Here is a 15,368-nt window from a genome sequence, read left to right as displayed (position 1 = left end):
TGCCTCACACCTACTGGTGCTGAATGTGTCCCCCCAAAACAGCAGCTCTGCTGAAAGGCCTCTGCCTGGCAGCTCCTGCAGCTCCACGTTCCACTTGTCCAAGTTCCCACATGGTTGTCATCACAATTGGAAATGTTCATCCAGCAGAGTGGGAATGACATCCCAGTAAAAGAGTGCCTTTCCCTGACAGGTGGAGACAAGGACAGCCCTGGAAAATGCACAGAATTCCTTGTTTTCAGGATTTTCTGTGCCCAGGCTGGAAAGCTGATGTGCTCCCAGTTTTTAGTGTGGCCTCTTTCCTGGGTATTTCTGCAGGAATCCTGAAAAGTGGCTTTGCTGGGAAAAAAAACCCTGAGAAAAATACTGCAGAGTCTGCACCCCCAGAACAACAAGTACAGAAAACCCTGTTCTATGGTCCCAAGAAAAATTCCTACAAATCCAGTGTATTCACTGTGCTGGTGCTCAAGGTTCATGGAGAACATCATTCCCAAAATGACACATCCAGCAGGAATCCCTGGAGAAGGACCCTGGGGACGGCGAGCTGTCCCTGAGCCAGCGGTGCCCAACGGGATCCTGAGGGACGGCGAGCTGTCCCTGAGCCAGCGGTGCCCAATGGATCCTGAGGGACGGCGAGCTGTCCCTGAGCCAGCGGTGCCCAATGGGATCCTGGGGTGCATTGGGAAGAGCATTCCCAGCAGGGCAGGGAGGGATCCTGCCCCTGTGCCCAGCCCTGGGGGCACCTCTGGGGTGCCGTGCCCAGCTCTGGCTCCTCAGCCCAGCAGGGCCAGGGAGCTCCTGGAGCGGGGCCGGCGGAGGCTGCGCAGCTGAGGAAGGGCCTGGAGCAGCTCCGTGCCCAGGACAGGCTGAGGGAGCCGGGGCTGCTCAGCCTCGAGAGGAGCCCCAGCTGAGAGGGGCCCTCAGCCCTGGCTGTCCCTGGCTGCAGGGAGGGCTCAGGGCAGGGCCCGGGCTCTGCTCCGGGGCCCGGCAGCGGCACCAGAGCCACGGGCAGGGCCTGAGCCCAGGAATTGCCCTGCACAGGAGGCAGAACTGCTGCCCTGGGCAGGGCCCAGCCCTGAGCAGAGCCCAGAGAGGCTGTGGGGTCTCCTTCTCTGCAGACATCCCAAACCCACCTGGACATGTTCCGGTGTCACCAGCACTGGGTGACCCTGGTGGGCAGGGAGGTTGCACTGGATGATCTCCAGAGGTTCCTTCCATCCCCAGCCATTCCCTGGTTCTGGGCCTGACTGGCCCAGAGCCAACAGCATCCCTGCTCTGCCATCCCTCTCCCCTCTCTCCCAGCAGACCTTCCCATGGGGCAGGGACCCTGGAGCGTGGGTGACCCCACAGCCACACCCTGAGTGACCACGGCCACTCCAGCCTGGCCATCCTCCCCTGCGGCCTCAGCTTTCCCAGGAACCAGCACAGAACAAGCCTCACTCCACTCCTGCTCCTCCCATGACGATCACAAAACCCCAAAGGATTTGGGAGTGATGCCCCTGGGCAGGAATACTTCATGCAGCCATGAGTGTTCCTGGACAAAATCCATTGGAAGGTAATTCCACCCTTTCACCAGCCTAAGGAACTCCTCCCCCTTTGTTCCATGGGTCTGTATCCATCCTCTCACCCATGTTCCCTCAGGACACCGTGCAGTGCTCCCAGAACTCCTGTATTCCCTACGTTTCCCTGCGTCACACGGCAAAATCCCCCTGGCACAGGGGTGGGGAGCAGGGCCCCGCTGTGGGACACGTCACCGTGCCGTGACACATCCCAGCTCCTTCCACCATTCCCGGCTGCCAGCACAGCCAGGAGGCTGCAGCAATGCCACCAACACGGCTGGGGGTGGGAGCTCCCAGCCAGGGGGAAGGAGGGATGCACAGTTCCAGGAGAAACAGCACCTGGCTGCTCCCAGGTACCTGCACTTGGCAGCTCTGCAGGTGCGGAGAAGCATCCCCCACTTGCAGGCCCAATTCCTTGAGGGCAGAGCAGGTCACGCCACGCTTTTGCCAGGAAAAGAAGAAAGCCCATTGCGTATTTCTGCTTCCTAATCCAGCCTGGAGAGCACCAGGAAGATCAAACTGCGTTAGTACTGCAGGAGAAAGCACTGATGGATTTAGGGGAAAAAAAAAAAACCTTCTCCATATAAGGGCTGTGAACATTTTCCCACTTAAGACAACGTGTGGGATCATATTCACAGACACAGAAATATGTTCTGTTCCCTGACACCCACGGGCCTGGAACACCGGGCTGAAGTGCTGGCAGGAATCAGAACCATTTGTTAAATACAAAAAATGTCTCACATAATTAGGGAGCTGCTGAAAGCCCCCAATTTAGTGCTCAGGCTGGAAAATGTAGGAATATTTCTTGGAACAACAGGCAGAGCTGCCTCGAGGTGGGGACGCCGCACACACAGCAAATACCTGGGGCGAAATCAAAGTGCAACGAGATTCCAACACCTTCAGGAGGATAGAACCAGGATATCCCCAGCTGGGAGGATCATCAAAGTCCAAGTCCTGATTTTAACGCTAATTATGAAGTGAGTGTCCCCTTCCCAACCTAATCCCTCCATTCCCAGCATCGCTCCATCACCACCCCCACCTGCCCCTCTGGTCCAGGCTGGCAAAGTGCCCTTCTGGCAGGAGCAGGGGGCCAAAAACATCTCCCAAACATCTCCCAGGGCTGAGGAACCTCTGCCCCAAAGACTCTTCAAAGGTCAGCACTGAGAAGGGCAACAGCGAAGGGAAGATGGAAGGGGGTGTTGGGAACAGAACTTACGGATGTGTCTGGATGGAGCTGATTTTTTTAAATTTGGGAAAAAAAGCAAGAGAAGCAGGGAATGGGAGGGAATGGTTTGACCTGGGAAGAGATGGAGACAGAGCTCCTGGCAGCCACAGCTTGGCTCCTCGGCCCCCTAAGCCACCGAGATCCCCCTGCCCTGGCAGCAGCTCCTCATCTCCCACCAGGGTTGGTCCCCCCCTCAAAGCCACCAAGGTCCCCCTGCCCCGAGCTGCGTCCCCCCGGCAGCAGCTGCCCAGCCCCGCAGAGTCTGTCCCCCCGAAGCCACCAGGTGTGTCCCCCCCGGGCCGTGTCCCCTCGGCTCTGTCCCCCAGCCCCAGCACCTCTGCAGAGCAGGGATGGGTTCTGCAGCAGGGACACCAAGCGCCGGCGCCGGCCCCGCTCCCGGCTCCTGCCGTAGCTCAGGGGAGGGGTGAATCCGCTGCCCCGGCGGGTTCCTCTCGGAGGGAATTCGGGAATGCCGCCTTGCCCGTGCCATGCCATCCCTTCCTTCGCGGGCTGCCCTCAGGCCGCCGCAGCAAAAATTTCGAAGCGACAAAAAAAAAAAAAAAAAAAAAAAAAAAAAGTGCCCAGCAAAGTGGTGCTGTGGAATGAGCGGCTGCGAAACAATCCCGGGCTGAGCCGATCCAAGAGATCCAAGCTTTAAATCCCGCTGGACCCTGCGCTCCAGGGCAGCTCCGGGACCGGGCTGGGTGCCTGAGCCGCCGGCGCGGCTCCGTGGCAGCAGCAGATGGATGCTCTGCCTGCCCCGCTGCTCTCGCTGTCCCACGGGGACGATTCCCGAGCTCCCACGGCTGTCCAAAGGCTCCTTAATCCCGGATTTTATTCCCGGCGGATCCCTCGGCCGATTGCTTGATTTCAATCCGAGCTCCCGAGCATCCAAGTCCGAGCAGCAGAGATCTCCCAAGGACGTCTTTACATCTCCAGCATCCTCGGAAGAGGAGCGGTGCCTGGCGATTCACGTGACACGGAGCCGAGCGCTGGATTCCCAGCCATGGGAATGTGCCCGGCACTCCCAGTCCCACCGGCTGCTCCCTACATCCCGGTTGCCGGGGCTGGATAAACTCTGCTGCTCCCCTTCACCCAATTGGTGAGAAATTCAGATTATTTCTGCCCACTGGCCACTGGTTCCTAGCCTAGAAAAGGTTAAATTTGCTCTCCACAGATTCTCTTCGCTCCAGCTCTTATTTCCAAATCTTTTCCCCAGCAAAATATTTGGGGAATGAAAAAAAAAAAAAAAAAAAGCAGCGTTTTCCTCCGATGAGCTTAAACTCCTGTAGCTCTAAAGTCATTCACTCCGGATCCAAGGGAACTAAAGGATGAGGAATGTTCTCCTCCTTATAATAAAAAAGAGCCTTCCTGAGCTTACAGCTTCTTTTCTTCTTTATTCGCCAGAACCTGATCCATTAACACGGCAGTTGCTCCCCCTTCCCAGAGCGCTGGGATTTAATGCTCCTTTCTTTCGCTAATTTTGCGCTTGGCTCCAGCCCTGCCGGCAGCAGCCTCTCCCCAGGGCTGTCAGACCTCCCCAGCCTCATTCCCAGCTGCTTCCAGCCATCCCTCCTCATCCCTCCACCTTCCTCTCTTCCCCAACTTCTCCGCAGCTCACACCAGGAGGGGCGGCTCTGCCCAGTCAAACACGGAGGATTTCTCTGCTCTCGACAAATTGCTGCATTCCCAGGGAAAAAAAAACCCAACCCAGCCCCGAGTTCTGCAAGCCTTGTCCTAGGATTTGATGCAATCTGCAAATGAAAGCCTACGGAAACCACGCTAAAATTAGAGGGAGCTGAGATGAAAACCAAGGACACATCGTGGCTCTTGGAAATCTTTAAATAGGGCTTGGTACCACCTCGAGGAGCTCGGGCTGTGCTGGGCTCACATCCACCGAGATCCTTAACTGGGATTCTCGAGTGGCCCTGGATGTTCCTGGGACACCTCACGGGGTGCTGGGGGTGGGTTCCCACCCCCAGCTGTGTCCCAGCGGACTTTCCCAGTGCTGATGATCAGCCCGATGGATTCACACCCTGGAGGGGAGCAGTTCCTCCTCCACCTGCTCACAGAACATCCCCAGCCCTTTCCCAGGTGGGAACAGCCCAGGTGGGCAGCCCTGGACCACGGCCGGGCTCCTGGGCAGCTCCAGGGATGGAGCCTCTGCTCCCCCATCACCCAGGGGAGGGGGTGTCAGCTGAATTCCAGGAGGATAAAATTCCCTGAATCCCTGGGTGGATAAAATTCACCATTTCTGAAGCCCTGGGAAAGCCTTGCTGTCCATCAGTCTCCTCTCCCTGATCCCAGGCCTCTCCCAGGTTTGCCAAGGCCCAGCAGCTCCGGGGGGATGGTGCTGGCCCAGGGGACAGGGCAGAGCTGGAGTGGCTCAGTGGCCACGGGGCTCTGGGGGGACACTGGGGCTGCCCCCACACAGCCCCAGCCTGTCCTGCCAGAGCCACGCTCCGAGGTGGGTCCAGCCCTGCTCCCCTGGCACGGATTTCCATGTCCTGCTGTGTTTGGGATCCCTGGAGTCTCTGCTTTAGGACCAACGCTCCCAGCAAAGCCTTGTCCAGATGCAAAGACCTCAGGGGTGATTAATTTCGTTAATCTGAACTTTAGGGGCTCTAATGGTGCTGCTGCCTTGGCATATTCCGGGGCAACGGCCAAGCTTCCTTTTAAAATCCTCTCTGTGGGATTTTAAACTTTAACCAATTTTTAATGCATTGTTAGGAAGCAGTGACAAATTCCTGCAGGCCCAGGGAATGGGGAATTTGCTGCTGGGCAGGCAGCACTCCTCCTTCCCGGGATTCCACTGCCTCCAGCCCGGCTCTCTGCAGCGTTTGCTCCTGAACTGCAGCTCCTCGGATCCACCAGGCACTCAGGAATGGTTTTGTTACTCCAGCAACTGCGAAAATCAGTGTAATGTAACCCCCCTTTTTTAGGGATTTCACATCAGCCGTGGAACAGAAGCACGAAGCTCCTCCTCTGTGAGGTAATTAAAAAATAAAAACGCTGCTTTACCCAAGGAAAAGTTTTACAGATGGAATACAGGCCAAGGTTAGAGTTCACAGGGACACCAAGGTAACATGGCACAGCATGGTATTGGATTATAGAATCGTTGAATTTTGGAATAATCACAGGACTTAACAGTGTTTGGAAAATGAAGAGCCCTCCTTTCACTGCGGCTGCAGCCACAGGAAGCTCCGTGACCTCCTGGAGGCCCATTCCCTCTCCACACCCACACCTCCGAACCGAGGCAATAAGAACATTCCCAAAAACAGGTCATGCTTTCCAATATGCACAGTTCATCCCTGACGATGCCGGTTCTGAGATCAGCTGTTCCTATTTCTTTCCCAAGTCCTGCTACTTCCCCGAAGTGGCTGCAATCTGCGCCGGGAGGTTGCCATGGCGAGCGAGCATCCCTCCCTCCCTCCCTCCTCCGTGAGGAGCTGAGCGAGCAGATGCGGAACAGCAAAACCCACCGGATTAAGTCACTTCTCTTGTCATGGAATGGTGAGGAAAACGCGTTGGATTTCAGCTGTTCCTAAGGATTATTCTCACGCGGAACACCTGAGGTTAAAGACACCAACCAACGGCACGTGGCCGGAGTTTTTAGCTGGAAATCATGGATGGACAGGAGCAAAAGGAAGGGATTTAGACGGAGTGAGGGGCACGGCAGAAATATCCACCGGACCGTTTCTATTTCCCAAAAACCGAGGAACTTTCAGCAGGGCTCTCCTATCCATGACCCTCCCCGGCCCAGCCTCCCAGAGAAAACGAGCAAACCCAGCTCGGTGCCCTCGGCACACGCTGTGCCCGGGCAGCGACACGGACATGGGGCCGCGGACGCGGGCTCCGAGCGCCACGGCCCAGCCCTGCCCAGCTTCCCCCAAATCCCCCGGCACGGGGATGAGCCGCTGCCCATCGCCCCGCTGCTCCCCACACCCCGGGCACCCAACTTGAGCACCCGCCGGCCTTCCGCAGGCGGCCGGGACGGACACACGGGCCGGGGCCGGCCGAGGGACGCAGCGGCGGCGCCACGCGGGACCGCGGCGATGTCCCTGCGCGGGGGGAGCCTCCTCCGCACCTCCCCGCGCCTCGCCGCGGCGGCACCGGCGCTGCGAAGGGCGCAGAATTTTCCAGGAGCTGCGCCGAGCCCGACCCCCGTCGCAGGCAGGTTCCGGGAATCGCGCCCGAGCTGTCAGCGCGCCGCGGGGGCTGCGCGGGGGCGGCGGCTCCGCGCCGAGCGAGCCCGGGCTGCGCGCACCGAGCGCTGCGCTCCCCGCGCTCCTTTGTCCTCGGCGGAGCCGCCCCGCGCTCCCTCCCCGCGCCCGGGGGCGTGGGCGGCCCGGGCATCCCCGGGGGCTGCGCGCCCCCCCCGCCCCGGCCCCGCTACTCACGGTGCAGGCGGGAGCGCGCGTCCATGCGCGGCCGAGCCGCGGTGCGGGGGCTGCGCGGGCGCCGCCGGGGGCTGCCCGCGGCTGTCCCGCCGCCCGCCCCGCCGCGCCGCGGAGCCCAGGGCCGGGCCCGCTCCGCCTCCGCGGGCGGCGCCCAGACACAAAGCGGCGGCGGCGGCGGCGGCGGCGGCGGGGCGGGTCCGGTCCCGCTGCGCGCCCGCGCTGCGCTCCGCGGCGGCGCAGGGGCGGTGCGGGGGGGCGGGACGCGGCCGCGCCCCCCCCCCCCCTCGGCGGGGAGGATGCGGGGCGGGGGATGCTGTGCGGGGCGTGCGGGGGATGCGGAGCGGAGCGGAGCGGTGCGCGCAGGCGGTGCCGCCCATCCCCGCCCCGACGGGGCGCCCCGCGAGCGGAACATCCCCGGAGCATCCCCCGGCCCCGCGCTCGGACTGCCCCCGCCCGCCGCATCGCTCTCTTCCCACGGCTGGAGCCATTTCCTCACCCTGGCCAAGGTGCGGGGCCGGGCAGCGGGAAGGGGCTCGCAGCCTCCCGGGAGCGGCGCGGGCAGAGGTGGTGACAGCTCAATGTCCTCTGCGGGCTGGGGTGTCGCAGGCCACGGGCTAAAACCGCGGGGGCGATGGGAAACACCTGGCAGGGGCATCGTGCCCGCGGGTGAGGCTGTCCTGGCTGTCCGGGCTGTCCTCCATCCCCGCGAGCATCACCCACTGCGGGACAAAGCAGGACACGCACATGGATGTCCCACCCTACTCCCACCCTGCCCTGGGTCTGTGTGTGACCTGGAGCGATCCCGGGGACCCTCCAGGGGTTCATGGAAACACGGAATGGGTTGGGTTGGGAGCTCACCTCGTTCCACTCCTGCCATGGGCAGGGACACCTCTCACCACATCACTGCCCACGAGGTTGGGCTCCTGCAGCTTCTCCTGGTGCTCCTCAGAGCAGCTGTGGCAGCAGCAAGTCCTGGGGCTGCTCAGCTCTTGGATCCCACTCTTTGTTCCCAAAGGCAGCAGAGCCCAGCCCTGGTCCCACCGTGTCCCATTCCCGGCCAGCCCGGGCTCCCTGGGGCAGCCGCTGCCACCCACGGCTCCGGGGCAGTGCTGCAGTGACACGGTGGCTTCACAGCTCTGGCTGGGTGAGGTCAGCACCTCGCTCTTCCAGCTCTGTGGAATCTGCCTGGCAGCAGAGAGGGAAAGCATTTATAGGAGCTGGAAGAGGATCACAGGAGGGTTTATGGCAGCAGCGAGCTCTCCAGGCTGTTGCACGGGGATAATCCCATGGCACTGATGACCTCTCCTCTCCCTGTCGCTGGTGGAGGAATTCCTGCTCTGGGGATGCTCCCAGTCTCTCCCACTCTCTCCATCTCCGAGTGGGAACTGAAATTAAGCCCAGAAAAGTTTTGCTCCACCAACATTTTTGCAGTGCTCGAAGCGGGCATCCCCTGGTTCGATGTTACCCAGAGTAGCTGGGGCTGCCCCTGGATCCCTGGCAGTGCCCAAGGCCAGGCTGGACATTGGGGCTGGGAGCAGCCTGGGACAGTGGGAGGTGTCCCTGCCCATGGCAGGGGTGGGATGGGATGGGCTTTGAGGTCCATTCCAACCCAACCCAGTGATTCTGATCTCAGGGTGTCCAGTGTCAGCTGGGACAGGGGCAGCTTCTGGGAGGCAGGGGATGGAAATTTGTCTCCCAGGAGATCTGCAGTAGCACAAGATAGGAATTTTTTGTTACAACAGAGAGTTCTTTTCCTTCCTGATATTCCTGAAAAACACCAAGATTTTGAAGGGCACAAAGGAACTGGAAAAGCCCTGGAAGAGTCGAGCCCTTGTGTACAAAATTGAGACCTTCCTTCCTGCAAAGGCAAGTGTGGAGTGGGAGAAACACAGAGATGTGCCAGGGGGAGATGCAGGAGGGCAGGGGGAGGTGAGAACCTTCCCAGGGGCCAAACTCCCTGGGCCAGGAGCTGGGAAGGGCAAGGCTGGAGCTGCGGAACTTAAATCCCCAACTCCCATCATCTCACACCAATTCACAGTGACACTGACTCCAGTGGAGGCAGGAAAAGCAAGGCCAGCAAAGAGCAGGCCAGAACAGTGAGAAATGTGGACGCCAGGCACATCCCTGAACTCTGCTGGTGCGGAACTCCCGCTGATCAGTGGAACAAGTCCCTAAGCTGGGCTTTACCGCTGCTCTTCCATGCATTTCCCCTGATAAGCTCCTACAAACAACGCTTTCCCTGCTGTGGGCTTGGCTAAGGCGAGGCTTAGAATCATTAATTCCTTCAGCAAATTTCCTAGGAAAGCTGGATGTGTTCCCTAAAAGGGTTCTGCGAGTCTGGGCTCAGAAGGGTCTGGTCGAGTCCAGCTGGGAAGATGGGGGGTAAATCAAAGCATCACACAGATAACCTTGAATTAAAGCTATTTTTGTCCCCCATTTTTTCAGAAGTCTGGACTATGGAGAGAAGGCACAGCTTTAAGGACACAGCTCCTTCTATTCAATAAATGCTGGAGCTGCACAGCTTCTCTTCCCTTTAGAATGCCCAATATATTTTTTTCCCCCTCTGGTTTTTCCAAGTTCTCTCCAGTGCTACTTGATATATTCCCAGGCAAAGCTGGTCTCCATTTCTGGAGCCTTTCACTGTGGGATGGAGAGGAGGGGATGAGGCACGGCCGTGGTGCCACAGACATGGGGGGGTGTTAGGTCAGCTTCCGAGTAGGACCCGGTGGATGTGACAAAGAGTCCAGCTGGGGGCTGGGAGAGGGTGACAGGGGTGGGGCAGGAGGGACCTGGCAGGCTCTGCCCATAAAAGTCACTGAGTTTGGGAATTTTGATTGAGGCAGAATTTAGGAGATGAAAAACGGGGGTGGAAAGGAAGGAAAATCTTCATGGAAACCCAAAAAGCAGCCGGGCACCGCCCTCCCTCCTCATCCCCGGTGTGCAATCGATGGATAATTGGGGTTATCCATGAGGAATTGCCGGAGCTCTTCCATCTGGGTGGCACTTCATGAGCTTCCCTCCCTGGCAGAGGGATCTGAGGGGCTGGAGAAGCTCGTGGGTCACCTGAGCCTCTGGACCTTGGCAAGGGCTGGGGTTAAAAATGGGGTGCAGGAGGAGAGAAGGAGCATGGGGCCATCGGCACTGAGGGGAAGCCACTGGAATAACTTGGGATATTTGCATCCCTGCACTGAAGATAAATTAGGAAAAAGTTCATTTTTCTGGAGTGATGACATCATCAGGCTGGATCTGCAAAAATGATAACCCTTCTTCAAACTGGAACAACTCATTTCTTCTTTTAACACTGAAATGATTCCATTTCCATCATCTGGAAGCACTTTAAAAACCTGTTATAAAATATTACAGCCAGGGACCTTAAACTGCTCCCTCTTCCCTCTCTCACCAGAAAGACAAAGGAATCTGGGAGAGGAGCTGGGGCAATCCCGATCTCCTGCTCCGGGATGCAGCCTGGGATGGTGGGAGGTGTCCCTGCTGGAATGAGATGAGGTTTAAGGTCCTTCTGACCAAGCCAGCCTGGGATTCCGTGATTCCATGGGTATGCTGGGAGCCGCTGGGATGTTCAGTGCTGGCCACGGGGGTCAGGAATGTTGTCAGAAGAATCCCTGATCCTCCCCTTTCCATTTTGTCTCCTCCAAACCAAGCTCCCGGCATCCGACGATCAGGAGGTGCACAAACCCCTTCCCTCCTATTTAATTCCTCCCTGGAGAAGCTGAGCTCTCCGGGTCTGCCCAAAGTACTCAAATCCCTGCCTCTCGTCTCGCCACAGCTGCCTCTCAGCCACACGGTTCCCTCTCCGTTCCCCACAATCCAGGCGCGACTCTCGCCGTCTGAAGAGCAGCTGAAGGTCATTCCCAGCCGCTCTGCCAGCGCGGGGGAGCGGGGATGGCTCTGCTGCAGAGGCTCCCCAGCAGCGTTTGCTGCCGGAGCTGGCAGGCTTGGTGGCTGCTCCGTTCGTGCAGAGCCTCTCCTCGGAGCGCCCAGCCCAGCGAAGGGAATTCGCTCCCCTCCTTTGCTGCAGTGGGCTGCACTCTGCAGCAACGTGTGGCAAAAATACATTGCAGGCACTGCAGCAGGAGCAAAGCCTCTCCGTGTGCTCCGCTGTGGCCGCGCTGGAACAGGCTCTCTCTGTTCCCTCCTTCGCATCCTTCTGACCTTTAAGAGACGGGAATTTTCTCTGCCTCTAAAATTAAAATCCGGGCCGTGGGGGTGAGGTGGGAGGGAGGGGGAGCAGCCACGGCCCCTGAGCACTGTCAGTCCCAATGGGAAAGGGAAAACAGGGATAAATAATCCCCCTGTGCCAGATGCGGGCTGGTGCGGCCGTGGGAGGGGACGCGGTGCCTCGCTCTGCTGGGCTTTGTGCCGCTCACAAGCGAGTGCCCGGCGGTGGAATGAGATGGGTTTTTAAGGATGTGGACCATCTGTAGGGTCCTGGAATGCTCCGGGACTCCACGTGCTGGCGTGCGCGGAGCACATGCGTGCGGGGAGGAGCTGCAAGGCTGCGCTGCCAGAAACGCCACCGAGGACAGCTCCAGGGCGGCTGCAGGAGCGGCCGGGAGCGAGCATTCCCTCCCAGGAACAGCCTCCACCCGCGGATCCCGTTTTCTCCTCCATCAGGGTTCACTGCCGGGGTCACTCTGGCTTTGAGCATCCCGGGAAATGCCGTTTCCACCCTCGGGACTGTGTCCGTAACACACCTTCCGTGCTTTCCCTTACGGCACCTCTTTTCCTGCCACGCTCTGATAATTAACAGCTCTAAATCACTCCTGGTGCTCCGGGCGTTGGCACCGCAGAGGGTTTCCCCTCTAGGGGTGGTTTTGGGGGAGCTGCCGTGCCCAGGCTCCGGGTCCCTCCGTGGGCAGGGCAGAGGAGCCGGGCAGAGGCAGCTGCAGCCTGGCAGGGCTCCCAAAGCAGCGTCGCTGGGAGATCTCAGGGATAAACCAGCACCTGCCTCTGCCTGGTGGCTTCCTTCCAGTGAGCCCTCTGCAGCAGGAGGGGCTGGTGGCACTGGGACGTGCACACAGCGAAGGCTTTGCTGTGCCCTGAGCCTTGGTTTGGCACCTCATCCCCAAAGCCTGGGATCTGGGCGTGTGTTTAATGTCATATTCCTTGTAGGAATGGGTTAAAGCCACAGGGGTAGGTGGTGGTGGCACAAGGCTTCAGGGACTTGTCTCCAGCTCTTTATCAGCCCCTGGCTCTCCTTTTCTCCCTCCTGTGCTCCCGAGGGATTTCCAGGAGTTTATCTGCTGTGTCCTTGAGAAAGGAAAGGAATAATCCATGCCAGGCCTGGATGGAGGGAATTCTGCTGCCTGCTGCAAAGCCCAGGGAAAGGAATAAAATTCCATGACCTTCAGTGGATGGGGCACAGGGGTGAGTCCAAAACAACTGATCCCATTTATCCTGGTATTTTCCATGAGGGAAGATCCCATGGCAGGAGGCAGCCTCAGCCATCCCGCTGCAGCCGCATGGGATCCAGGCAGTGGGAAAACGGGTGCTGCTCCCAGATCCATGGGGCTTGCAAAAGCTGCTTCCCAAACCAGATTTTAGGAGGTTTGGATACTCCTGGGAATGTATTTTAGCAGAAATGGTTGGAGATTTGCTTTAAGCTGAAAGAGAGCAGGGCTGGATGGGAGATTGGGAAGGAATTGTTCCCGGTGAGGGTGGGCAGGCCCTGGCACAGGGTGCCCAGAGCAGCTGGGGCTGCCCCTGGATCCCTGGCAGTGCCCAAGGCCAGGCTGGACATTGGGGCTGGGAGCAGCCTGGGACAGTGGGAGGTGTCCCTGCCATGGCAGGGGGGGCACTGGATGGGCTTTGAGGTGCCTCCCAACCCAAACCAGGCTGGGACTCCAGGATTTCTTTCCAGAGTGGCACTGGGGTGGAAGCAGATCCTCTAAGGAAGGAGGTTCCCCCGGAAGATCTCCTGTTCCTGCATCTGCACTCTCCTTCCCCACCCGTGGCTGCCCCAGGAACATCCCACCCCTCACACGGACAGGATGCCCTCCCCAGGAGGTCACCACGAGCTGAGGACTGCACAGATTTGGCAACTTTGGGGTTTTCCTCACCCAGCTGGAAGCATTGAAGGTTGGTGTGGGCAGCTCCTGGCCCAAATCCCACAATCCCAACGGCCCCATCCCGCTGGGTTTAGTGCCTGTTGGATCAGAGACTGAGTAAACTCCCAGTTTTTTGGTCTATTACCCTCTTAGCATTTAAAAATAGAGCTGTTACTAAGCAATGGCAGCGAGCAGAAAGCCAGGCCTATTGAGGATCCTTCCTGGGAACAGGTATTTTTCCCAGCCCAAGTGCTGTAAACATTGTGGGATGAGGAATTATGAATCAGAGCCTTCCCTCCCTCCCATCCCCACCGCTGCTCCCCCATTATCCCCAAAACCAGCGGCAGCAACATCAGGAACTGTTTGTTTCCCGTCTGCCTTGGTCTGCAGGGCAGATTTCCCAACCTTTCCACACATCTTTCCAGATAAAAAGGAAAAGAAGAGGGATGACATTGCCATGGAGTGGGGGAACCACGGGGGCAGGAGCTGCAGGAGTCCCAGCACCGCCAAGGCCACCCCTGCCCACGTCCCCAAGTGCCACATCCACAGTGAAACCCCTCCAGGGATGGGGACTCACCCACCCACTGCTTCTCCAGCTCCTTTCCCATCCTGGGGCTCGGTATCCCTGCACAGAGCCAAGAGCAGCACTGGTGGGCAAGGACAATATATGGAATTAATACAGAGATGAAGAGAAATTGGAAAACCAGCTGTAATTTCCCCACACGGGGTTCAAATCCTTGTCAGCCCCAGCAGCTCTCCCGAATCCCTCACGGATTTATGGCAGCAGAAAAACTTTTGCAGTGGGCTTTTAGGACCAGCTTTGGGATAAAGTCTCTTCTGACAGGGTTAGAATAGGGCAGGAATTCTCATTAAATACAAGAAGTGACATTTTCAATTAAGCAAGAGGAAGAAAGCAGCTGAGAATTGATAGGCCTGCTCCAGAAAATGGGGAGAAACGTCATAAAAAATGGGAAGATGCAGCTGGAGAAGCCTGGGTATTAAAAATCACACTCATACATTCAAATTATCCAAAGGAATGATGGATTTGTCCCTACTCCAGGCTCTTTTGAGTCAAAATAATCAGGAATGCAGCAGTGGAGAGGCTGAGCTTGGCTTTCCCCATGTGCCGTGTGGGATGGGGAGGCTCAGCCCATCCCAACAGTTCTTTGGGAATCCAGAGCTCCTCTCACTTTTAGCAGCAGGATTTCAGGATTCCTGGCCCTCCATTAAATGGAGGATTTGGGATTTGGGGCCGGAATTAGGGCACTTGAGGAGCCACACGTGCAGGGCTGGAAGGCAGAGAGGTGTGATGGCTCCCCTTGGACTGGCTCATGGAATTACTGAATAGGATAACGTGAGGAAAACTGGGATGAACAAATCATTCCCCAGTCCAATTCCTGCATCTCCTTGTTTGCCAACCACACAGGGATGGGGCTTCTTTCCTGGGAAGTCCCCGAGTTCAGTTTAGAGGCTGCAACTTAGAGGGGACCTGGTGGGAATGCTCTCAACCCTTCTGTTTGCTCCAGAGGGGACCATAATTTGGGAATAGGGAATGGCAGGAACCCAGGTTCCATTTGCCCCAGTGCTGGAATCCTCCTCTGTCCCAGGGACACGGATGACTCCACACATTCCCCCTCAACCCCAGCAGCCAGGAGCTCCCACTGCTCCGGGATCCAGTGGCTGCTCGCAGCTACGGATTCTGCCCAGCTCTGTTGTTCCCCTCTTTGGCCAAAGTAAAACCTTTTTAATTCCCCCCCAAGGTGACTAAAACTCGTTTTCCTCTATTAATGCTCCCAACTCCTCTCATATCCCGAATCCAGCGGCGGAGCTGATGAAGGAGCTGGAGGAGGACACTGCCTCCCCCTCGGCCTCGCCTCCCCAAGCAGAGCCCAGTTAAAGCCTCTGTGCTCAGATGCTGTTCCAAGGCTTCAGCTCGGTGATCCTGGAGGTCTTTTCCACCCTAAGGAATTCCATGATCCCGTGCTTCTCTCCAACTGCCTTTGCTGAAATTTTCATTGCCCTCGCAAGGCTCCGGAGCCGCTGGCAGGGTTGGGGTTGGATTATGGAATGTGGCTGCTCCCTGCCCGGCCAGAGAGCCCCAGGAGCTCTTCCCAGGGTCAGG

The 15,368-nt window shown here is 58.3% G+C and overlaps 1 protein-coding gene and 1 long non-coding RNA gene across 2 annotated transcripts in view; one reads left to right on the top strand and one right to left on the bottom strand.

The window, feature by feature from the left end:
- Positions 1–7,241, bottom strand: part of LRRC7 (leucine rich repeat containing 7) — a 102,150-nt gene extending 94,909 nt beyond the window's left edge. Inside the window, exon 1 of the mRNA XM_039555870.1 lies at positions 7,182–7,241. Coding sequence (XP_039411804.1) covers positions 7,182–7,206 — 25 coding nt within the window. The 5' untranslated portion in view covers positions 7,207–7,241. The remainder of the gene's footprint in view (positions 1–7,181) is intronic.
- A 2,753-nt stretch (positions 7,242–9,994) lies between these two features.
- Positions 9,995–15,005, top strand: LOC104695121. The gene is made up of 2 exons (XR_752799.4): positions 9,995–12,566; positions 13,060–15,005. It is a non-coding gene; the product is annotated as an uncharacterized LOC104695121 (long non-coding RNA).
- The last annotated feature ends 363 nt before the right edge of the window (positions 15,006–15,368 follow it).

Source organism: Corvus cornix, chromosome 8, assembly GCF_000738735.6.
Source record: "Corvus cornix cornix isolate S_Up_H32 chromosome 8, ASM73873v5, whole genome shotgun sequence".
Taxonomy (NCBI): domain Eukaryota; kingdom Metazoa; phylum Chordata; class Aves; order Passeriformes; family Corvidae; genus Corvus; species Corvus cornix.
The sequence above is the reverse complement of the archived record's forward strand: the minus strand, read 5'-3'. Positions and strand labels throughout refer to the sequence as shown.